This window comes from Malus sylvestris, chromosome 4, assembly GCF_916048215.2.
Source record: "Malus sylvestris chromosome 4, drMalSylv7.2, whole genome shotgun sequence".
NCBI lineage: Eukaryota > Viridiplantae > Streptophyta > Magnoliopsida > Rosales > Rosaceae > Malus > Malus sylvestris.
In genome coordinates, this window is record NC_062263.1 from 7,217,058 (window position 1) to 7,227,846 (window position 10,789).

General features: G+C 37.6%; 2 protein-coding genes and 1 long non-coding RNA gene across 3 annotated transcripts; 1 reads left to right on the top strand and 2 right to left on the bottom strand.

The window, feature by feature from the left end:
- Positions 1-1,465: 1,465 nt before the first annotated feature.
- On the bottom strand, positions 1,466-2,651 carry LOC126617811 (transcription factor MYB3-like). The gene is made up of 3 exons (XM_050285869.1): positions 2,349-2,651; positions 2,142-2,271; positions 1,466-1,975 (listed from the first exon to the last, which is right to left on the bottom strand). Exons 1-3 carry the CDS (start codon positions 2,482-2,484, stop codon positions 1,648-1,650), a joined length of 594 nt encoding a protein of 197 aa, XP_050141826.1. The 5' UTR covers positions 2,485-2,651; the 3' UTR covers positions 1,466-1,647.
- LOC126617812 (uncharacterized) lies at positions 1,858-3,752 on the top strand. Its single transcript, XR_007621540.1, has 2 exons — positions 1,858-1,995; positions 3,505-3,752. It is a non-coding gene; the product is annotated as an uncharacterized LOC126617812 (long non-coding RNA).
- Positions 3,753-4,589: 837 nt separating this feature from the next.
- LOC126619609 (uncharacterized) lies at positions 4,590-8,153 on the bottom strand. Its single transcript, XM_050288022.1, has 4 exons — positions 6,468-8,153; positions 5,762-5,908; positions 5,537-5,653; positions 4,590-5,432 (listed from the first exon to the last, which is right to left on the bottom strand). Exons 1-4 carry the CDS (start codon positions 8,001-8,003, stop codon positions 4,824-4,826), a joined length of 2,409 nt encoding a protein of 802 aa, XP_050143979.1. The 5' UTR covers positions 8,004-8,153; the 3' UTR covers positions 4,590-4,823.
- Between the last annotated feature and the right edge of the window lie 2,636 nt (positions 8,154-10,789).

A 10,789-nucleotide genomic window follows, 5' to 3' on the forward strand; every position in this document is an offset into this window, starting at 1 on the left:
TAAGAATTTCATAAATTACAATTGAACCAAAAGAAGGTAAAGTATTTAACCATATTTTTATTTTGAATGAATTTAATATTTAAAATTATAGAAAGAAAAAAAAAACAAAACCTCCCACATTAGTGGGTGGTTTCACGTTTTTAATTCATTTTTTTTTAAATATGTAAATTAATTATTTAAATAAAAGATATATAAAAATGTCAATTGCCACACGCGTATGCGTGTGGCAAGAGGCTAGTAAAGAATTAATTAATCGGTTGGATATTCGGGAGTCAAAAACTCGTTAATTTTATAAAGGCATTTTGAATTATTTGATTTATTATATCTTGAATTTTAATGAATTATGTGATTTATTAGCTCCACCTCATTCTGTCGCGTCTCCTTAGAGAAACTCTGCTCCACCTGTAAGCTTAGCGGAGAAATGACAGAACCTCTAGTTTCGGGCATAAATCCTAACAAACTTAGACTACAGGGGTTTAAATCTGAATTTTTTTACCACAGGGACTATCTTCCGAATACCTTATGACCACATGGTCCATTTATCCGATTTTGCCAACCTAAACCTAATGGAGGAATGACAGAAGGACATAAATCCTAACAGGCTTAGACCACATGGATTTAAATCCTAGCAGACTGTGACCACAGGGATTTAAATCCGAATTTTTTTACCACAGGGGCTATCATCCGAATACCTTATGACCACGGAGACCATTTATCCGATTAGGCCTTTAAAAAAGGGAACTTTAACGAAAAGCACCCGGTACTGTTCACTTTAACGAAAAACCACATTTTTACACTAAAAAGTCAATCTTGGTACTATTCACTTTACCCTTTATTTTGTTCTTATCATTAAAACTCAAAGTTTTCAAGCCTTTTTCATTAGTTTTCCTTTTAAAAAATAGTGCCAATCTTGTCTTCAACTTGTGGGGCTAGTTGTTGCCGTAATCACCAAATTGGCCATTTGTTATGCTCCATTTTTCAAGTGATATTTAAAATAAGAACGATTCTTGCCGACACAAACGTGAATGATTAGCAACACAACACTTCTAGAATACTACTTCTGGTTTGTTTGCATTGGCCACAAAACCTAGATTACTCCAATACAATAAACGTTTGGTTTTAATTAGCAAAAGATTATAATATTGATTAACACCAATAAAACAACTGCATGGCCACACAAATACATTTAAGACTGAGCAATTTTTCATTTAAACTGCACAGAATCACACTGTCTTTCATTCACCATTATTTTTTAAGAAAACTAATGAAAAAAGTTTGAAAACTTTATGTTTTTTAAATAAGGACAAAATAAATGGTAAAGTGAATGGTACCATGATTGACTTTTTAGTTTAAATATGTGGTTTTTTTGTTAAAGTGAACAACACCTAGAGATTTTCGTTAAAGTTCTCTTATTTTTTTAACCTTTCATTTCTCAATGAGAAAACTAGCTAGTCAACACAAGTACTTTAGTTTATAATTATGAATCTTAATTTAAAGAAACTATTATTGAAACTCTATACATTTAATTAAATCTAGTTGTGTATTGTACTCCTGATAAGAGTATTTTTCTACTAAATATAAAAAGTTCAGAATACATAATTAAATTTATAGAGTGTCAATAACAAATTCTTTTTTGTAATACTTCAATTACACAATGCTGCTGACCTTTTCTTGTTTAGCCGTGGTGTTTTCATCAAGCTCAAGAAACTTGTTCACCCACTCCAACCCATAAGAACCTTCGGCAGAGAAGTCAAAGAACTCATTCACATCAAAGTTCGTATCAGCGCAATCGTCTGATGCTTTATGGGAAGGTTTAGTAGCAGTAGCAGTAGCAGACTTCGTCGTCGTGTCTTGGGCTGTTGAAGTCTGCGGTTTTTCCTCCTTCTGACTCATTTTTTTGCTCAAATGAGAATTCCAGTAGTTCTTTATTTCATTGTCTGTTCGGCCTGGAAGTCTCCCGGCAATCAAGGACCACCTATACATTACCAACTTATGGTAAAAAACTTTCTCATCTGACATGTTATGCTATTAGATTGTCAATATATATGGGATCGTCGTCTAATTATTCATTCAAATGTGCGGTCTAGATTGACATTCAGACAAGAAAATGTTGATAATGGTGACTACATTAAATTAATTACCTGTTTCCTAGTAGTTTATGAAGTCTAATTATCAAGTCCTCTTCATCGTCAGAAATGTTGCCTCTCTTAATATTGGGTCTCAAATAGTTCAACCATCTCAACCTGCAACTCTTCCCGCAACGATTCAAACCTGCAGGAGAAGTAACAACAAGAGATTAACCCTATCGTTTGGGCTCAAAATTAACGTGGATTAGTTAATTAACTAACCTGCTATTGAAGCAACTGTCTTCCACCTCTTTGCACCATGAATTTCAGTATATTCTGCAAGTTTTCTATCTTCCTCCGCTGTCCATGCTCCTTTGTTCATAACCCTTTTTGCTGACCCATCGTTCTTTCGAGCCATGATGTACGTACGTAGGGGAGAGAGAGAGAGAGAGAGAGAGAGAGAGAGAGAGAGAGAAATTTGGTGTTAGATGTATCAGATATTAGCAGGAGAGACTGATTGTTGGCTATCAACAACTTCTGGGGGTTTATATCCTGCTGGCTGGTACGGTTTTCTGAGAAGAAAATTGGAGGGTCAATGAGTACTCCATCAATCTAGCTACCCTTCCAAGAGAGAGAGAAGTTCCAAGTCCCAAAAACTCACAACTACCAGTTAGGAGTCAGAAGATTGTGTGAGAGTGAGGAGTAGAATATGAATCCTTTTATATTTATCTCTTTGTTCTTCGAGACACGTTTGTCTTTATTTTTCACTTGTACAGTTGTCTGATATCATGAATATATATTGTTTGTTTGTTATCCTTGAATATCTAAAGAAAAGATGCTTTCCCTTAAAAACTAGTACGTTCCAGTCTTTTAGTGCCACCAAATTATATGTTATACAATACAACAACAGAAACTCCCAAAATTGAAAATTTTCATGAATTCTCTATCATTTTATAATTTAACGTAAATTTTTGTGTCAATATTATAAAACATTAGCCTAAAACATAGAGAGTACTCAATAAAAACTCTCATTTTGAGAGTCTCCTTAACATTTGTCATACAACAATTATATATATATATATATATATATATATATATATATTGTCTCATATCATGTATATATGGAGTGTAAGAATAATATATATTATCACATATCATGTGTATATGGAGTGCAAAAATGATCTAACGCGCATAAGCCGATAAAAATAAAATTATAATTCAGTTAATTAGTAAGCTTATCCTCTATATCATAATTTCAATGTTCAACTAACAATAAATTTTAATTCAACAATAATCATGTACTTTATGAAAATAGTGACCGCTATTTATATTTTTTATTAGAAATTTAAAATCTATATAGAATATTAAAATAGTCTTTTTCTTTATCTACTATATATATGGTGGAAATTAAATATTATTCTGCCTGTAAATGTCATAGGGCCTATTGAAGACCTTGGGAAGAGGGGTGGTTGGTGTGGGGCACATGGTCTCCTTCAATTGTGCTTGAGGCTCTCTTTACTAGAATGAAGGGTTTAAATTGCAAATTTATTTATTGTGTCCATGTGCTATATATTTACTCATACTAAATACATAGGTAAAACAAGTTGTATATTGTCTGTGATATTATATTTGATTGTCATGTGAATTTGTAAACAAAATGGTCAGAAAACTTGATTGATATGTGAATTTGTGAACCACGGTATATTAAACCCTATACTCTTTTTCCACTAGATAAACTTGTGGAAAGGCAGAGTGTTGTCTTGATACCAAGGTTTTAGAAGACGCTAGGCGCTAATCAGGTGGTGGGCTAGGCTTCTAAGCTGCTAGGCGAGGTCTAGGCGGATTTAAGTAAATTTATTGTACATCGTATAAATGAGTGCCTATTTATACTTTAAAAATACATAATTATATTGAAATACATAAATTGCATAGTAAAATGACATACAAATTAAGTATTATAACATATTGAAAATATGGAGAACAAGTATATAATGAGTGTTCATCCAAGTATTCAACAAGCCTTTTACAATTTATTGAACAAAAATAAAATGTAAAATGAAAGTTATCAATTTTCTGTCTAAATGAGAGTCATGATCTAGGCGGGTGCCCAGGCAAGCACCTAGGTGGGCTAGGCGTGGCCTAAGGAGGTTTAGGCACATTTTCTTGATTTTCAAATATCTAGGCATTAACGGGAGCTGTGACCAGCCGCCTAGCGACTATGCATAAATTTTTAGAATGGTGCTTGATACGCATGCAGGCCTTGGGCCCTTGTTGTATTCAATCATTAGTTTAAGCCTTGCATCACCGTTACATGGTGCTACTAATTAATCGAATGATGGTGCTACTAATTAATCGAAGGTGTTAATTCGCAGGAAGTAGCCATTTCAACAGTCGTCCTCCATAGATTTGCGGGTGTTAAATATCTTGCCCCGACCATTCCGTTCTGATAATAAACTTAATTTGAGCCTTAGTCTGGGTTTATAGTTCCAATAAAAGACCAAAACATTTTTTTTCAACACAACATAGCAAAAATCCTCAATTCTTTTTTCCCTTTTCTATATGCCTTTTTCTTTGTTTTCAACAAGAATTCTCCCCCGCACTTTTTTCTTCACGAGTGAAGAGTGAAATTTAACTAATTGAGATTTAGTTAAATCTCAACCATTGAGATTTAGTTAAATCTCAACCATTCACACGTGAAAAAAAAATGTGCGGGTAAGTAAAGCTCTGTTTACACCATCCTTTGTTCTATCCCCTAATCTACACCCTTTGGTACATTCCGAAAGCTTTTTTCAATATACTATATACAGCAGACAAAAACAAAACCATTACAACCTTCTTTGACGCCAACATCCTCAGATTCACCCTCAATCCATGTTTCCTCATTAGCTTCACCATTGCCACTCCCAACATCACAAGCCAAGAACCTACTGCCCCCATCACCGCCTTCATCGTATCCATCGGTCCAAAGACATTGCCCAAAACATTGCTCGACACTTCCACATATGTAGGGTCTGCTTGGCTGCTCTCTGACTGGTTTAGTCCAAGACGCTCATTTATCCAACTGGAAAACTCAACAAGCAATCTCGCGAGCCAAGCAACCTCATTGTCGGAGATGGGGCGCTTCATCCAGTCACCCCTGTATTTGACATCATCCGAAGTGCGGTTGCCCACTCTCCTGGGCTTGAATACTGCATCACGGGGTTGCGGAGGCTGTTTTGGTTCAGGAGAAAATGACAGTACCTTTACGGTATGCCCACCAAATAGACAGCTCACCTGAGCTTTCAAAGAGTCTACGCACTGAAGGTTGCGCGTACCATTATCACCGGAAATAGCTAGCAACTCAGCTTCTGCACGTAATATGAACAACTGCAATCACAAAATCGCAAACATTGGATGAGATCTTGTCATGTAAACAGATGTTTACTAAGCATACACAAATAGAAAACAATAATAATAATAATAATTAATACCTGAAGCAACTGTTGCCCACCATCTTCTCCATCACTGAACAATCGTAAATCTTTGTTCCAATTCTCATGCAAGAAAGACCCATCTGCATCACTCTCAGATAAGCCATCCTCCCAGTCCTGGGATACCAATAGATCACACAAAGAAAACCGGTCAAACACTGATTCAATCAGTTCGGCAATCAAAATTCTAATACAAAATATTAGAGGAGAGAGAAGTAATCCTACCTGCAGCTGTTCGCGAATCGGAGTAACAATTCTATATAAGCTATTAAGCATCGATTTTCCTGATCCTGCTTGTTTGGAATGAAAAGCAGTATCCACCATCTTTAATAGGTCCATCAGCTCTTTGGATGATGTCAATATAGTTAGGATCTATACAGAAATGAGGAATAATCAGAAACAAACAAAGCGAAAAAAGTCTTCATATTTATTTCTGACAGACAAAAGATGAGTAATGCATAGGAAGTCGACCAAGGATATGTATGAATTATCATCACATTATTCTCAATTAAGTTCTAACATATAGTACTAGTTTTCTGTAAACATGTTGCTGATATAACCAAAATTTCCCTCTTAATGAAGTTTTAATATCCCAAACTTCGAAATAATGAACATTGTATGATCTTCAATTCTCAAGAATCACAAATCTATTTGTATGAGGAATGCATCTTGACAGGTCAAAGCTCAATAAAACCTTAATAAAAGCATCAGATATTCATCCACCCAAGCGGTGGAAACATAATTCTGTAATGAATTTATAGTTATTGAGCTTTTCTTGCAACTAATAACAACCGCCATATCTAATGCAATCAGACAGTTTAAATTATAAAATGAGCTCATCAATAAGTCTCTGGAATCATCATCACCAGGAGAAGAAACTATATCTCACAAAGGTACCTAAATTAGAAAGACAAATGGTTAAGAATCTGACCTTCAATACCATCTGGACAATTATTTCGGGATCAGTATGAAGAAACTTGTGCGCAAACCCAATGAAATGCATAACCAAGGAACTGTAGTACAAGTAGCTGGCCAGCACGTAACCCTGCCAAGAAGGTGTATAACTATGGTTTTGAGGCTGCAGGTTATCCTTTCTCCCATTCTTAGTTGATCCGTCAACAACAGCATCAAGCTCTGAAAAGTCATCCAAACTGATATCCCAAGGCTCAATATAGGTAATCCAAACCGAAAACACCTCTGATATATTTTTAATCGAAACCCCCACTGGACAAAATAAGAATGTCCTCAATATAAACCGGTACAGAGGCCTCTGTATCAACAAGTTCCAAGATCCTGTACATGGTGAAACTGACATCACATCCCTCAACTTCAAGGCATCAAATGAACCCCTCCGCCTCGGACTGCCACAATGTTCCATATTGTCATTACCATTTCTATGCACGATCAAACCCACATTCAAGTATTTGACAAACAACTTCACCACCTCTCCTAACACGGGGGTTGGAGGGGTCTCACCCAAAACTGACCGGAATGGGAACGAGACCCCAAATGACTTACACAGATTAACAGGTAGTGGTGAAAAATCATTATCAACCAACCAAAAATTCACCAAAGCATTAACAAAAACCTCTGCCTGAGCTATAACCGAGGTATCATATCCCGAAGAGTAATGCAAAAGCGAACTTCGGTATGGAAGGTGTTGATTCAAATCAGTTGCACCAACAAAAGCACGAAGATATGCATATAATAGCCTAATATACAAGTTGCATTCAATTTTAACCTCCGCCCCACACCTAGTGCTTGAAAACCCTGAAATTGATGAAACCCAATTCTCAAATTTAAACCTTCTGTTTCTTTTTATCGAAACAACATCACAATTCTCACTATTTCCTCGACAAACGGGGTAATAAGCGAACCAAAACATGTAATATTCAAAGACATTGAGCTGAACTTGATAGAAATTAGGTTTTATTGAGTCTTCTTTAACCCTATTTTTGAAAATTGGGGATAAATCGGATAATACCCGGCTACCATTTTCCGAGGAAAGCATGAACCGGACCCATTCCGGCAACCGTTCAATAGGGAACACGTATTTGACGAGGGAGAGGCGATCAACGGCGGAGATTGCGTTGAAGAGGAGGCTACTGGGCGCGAGGAGGGCGAAGAGCCTGTTGGCTAAATCTATGTCGTTGGATGCGAGGACGGTGTCAATCCAGCCGTTGGGTGAGGCGGAGGCGGCGGAGGGCGAGGGTTGTTGCTGTGAAGCTGGTTGTGGCGGAGACGGGGGTGATGACGTTGCATCGTCGAAGCCGAAGAGCTTGCAGATGAGGGTTGGGAAGGTGAGGGAGAAGAAGTGGCGGGACTGGTCGGGTGAGAGGGAGTGCAGGAAAGACTCGATGGAGGCGCAAGTGGAGGAGATCTGGTGCGGGGCGGAGGAAGCGAGGATGGTGCAGGCGAGGTCTTGGGATTTGGAATGGGAATTGAGGGCGTACGAGTGCGGGAGCATGGTAAGGATTGTAGGGGCCGATTGTAGAGAGAGAGAGAGAGAGAGAGAGAGAGAGAGAGAGAGAGAGAGAGCGTGATGCTTTGAAGGGTTTGGCTTCCTTCAATGGCCGCTAGGGTTTTTGCAGGGGAAGAGAGAGAGAGAGAGAGAGAGAGAGGTTTTGATAGTTTTCAAATGAGAGGAGAAGCGGTGGCGCATTTTTATGGGGGGATTGGAGGGAGGGGGGCACGTGGCGCTAAATTAAGAGTCTAAGAGTGTGACGTGGACGTGGTTGCGGGGTCCACTTAAATGCTTCGGTTCGTTACGAAGGGTTTTGTTTTTTCTTTCTTTTATGGAAAGAAAATTTGTTTGGATCGGAAGGGGCGGGAAGGCTGTGTTGATGTGGACGTGAGATGCCAATCGTTGGATGGTCCCAAATTTCAAAATATTTTTTTTTCTATTTTATCTTTTGTTCTAGGGAAGTCTAATTTGTAATCTTCGGTGCAGGTCGGCATATCACTGTAGCCATCGGATGTCATCCAAGGGTTGAGAATTCTAATCGGTTGACCGGTTGTAGACTTCCTTTTTCTTTCTTTTTTTTGTAAACTGGGGGTGAATATCCCAAAAATACTAAACCCTATCTTAAAAATATAAATTAGGCTGGTGGTAGCAGCCCCAAAACTATTATTAGACTAAAGATCACTAATTTTAAAAAAGAAAACTAACGAAAAGTTAAAAAAAAAAACTTAATTTTAATGAAAAAAGACAAGTAAATGTGTAATGAATAGTATTTGGAAAAAACAAAAATTTGGTTTTTCGTTAAAACTTCCATTTAAAAATGAGGTTTTTCAAGAAAATAAAACTCAGGCATATTGCAGTCATATTAGATTAGAAATGTGATTGTGTAAATGACACACCCCGACCGGAATCGAAGCATGTTGGCCGTCACGTAAGGGTAACGTAGTCATGTGCACAGTGCGGAAGCAATAAAGATAAGAGTTATACGAATAAATAAAAACCGAAAGTTACTAAAGTGCACAAAATAACCGGAAGTGCTAAGAGTGAAATACAAGTGTAAATACACCTAATCAGAGCGTAGAAAGTCTAGGTGCCGTCCAATAGAACAAGTACTAGTCATACAGTACCATAAGTTGTCCTACAATTATTTTAATATGTCAAAACCGCCTGAATCCTCGTACGTCACCAACAGCAGCCTACCTAAAACCTAGAGGGGCACAAAACAGAAAACGTGAGTGTGCAAAAACAGAAAACGTGAGTGTGCAAAAACAAATGTTTTACAAAACTATTTCATTTCTCAACAGTTCTAACCCCTCGCCGTAAAACATGTATAATTTTTCTCAGAAATAGAATATAAACATATGCATAAATGTATATATAATTATGCCTCACATAATCATATTCATAAGTATGTCATGCCAAGATATAAACGGAATAAGTAATTTAGGTGAGAATAAATTCATGGAAGATGACATATTAGCCGGAACCTCTGCATAAGTCTGTACGGCTAAATTCATAGTTCATTAGTCAATATAGCCGGAGTCACTACTATGACCTATACGGCACAAAACTGCACATAAGTCGGAACCACTAAAAAGGTTTGTACAACGAGACTAGGTGTAATATAATTATGCTCAATACTACTCTCTCATGATAGTTAGGCGATAAGTCGCTAGTCATTTACGAGTCAGAACCACCTATGATGGTCTGTATGACAAGACTGTGTACCTAAATTGGATCCAATTTGAGCATATGGTGCAGGAGGTGACATTATATATAAGCATGTGCCATATCTCTGGCTAAATCATAATCACCATAGGTGCAGGTTTATGAGCTCAATGTTTCTCAATCACATATCACATCATCGATGATTCATATAACCAAACATAACTCACCTGGTACTTACCTGAGCGTCCACAGCACCACAATTATATATTATGTATCATATACTATATCAAATACAAAATATAAATCTCTATGCATGACATTCAAGGCATACTTTCATTTTGTTGATGCACAAAATCAGCGAGGACTTTGGTACAACAGAAAGTGTCAGGTTCGTGACCTTCGCTTGGTTGCTTCGATCACTAGTGAAGATAAGAACGTAAATGAATAGGGACAGGGAAGCAAACAAAAGATGTACGTGGTTCACCCAGATTAGCTACGTCCACGGAGTAGAGGAGTTCTCATTAATTGTGAAGGGTTTACACAAATACATAGGTTCAAGCTCTCATTTTGTGAGTTCTAGTGAATAGTTTAGTACAAAATGACATTAGAGATTATTGTGGGAGAATGATCCCTATTTATAGAAGAGAGTTTCTAGTTTTGTTCTGACATTGACACGTGTCGTGTTGTGATTGGCTTCTGATGTTGACACGTGTCGCGCTGTGATTGGCTTTTGATGTCGACACGTGTCACATTGTGATTGCCCTCCTGGTTGAAGGGAAGCTCTTCTGGGTCCTTGACGGTATAACGTTGACCGGTGCTCAGTAGTTTCGGGATTGGTCAAGTATGGTACAAACAGTGCTCCCCTAAGTTCCCGAGTGAGGGAAGCTCCTCGGTTGGGGACTTGCAAGATCCAAGCCACTGAGTAATCACAAAACTTCTAAGTACCGAAGTGTGGTATCATTTTCACGTGCCTTATCTGTCTCATATGTAGATATGGCATCTTCTCTGGAAGTACTTTTCCTCCATCCAGGGGTGGTATCTTTAACCGATGAAGATGCACAAGGTAATGTATCAATTTCACTTGAAGCTTACTTGTAGTTTCGGGCTTGGTCAAGTGCGATACA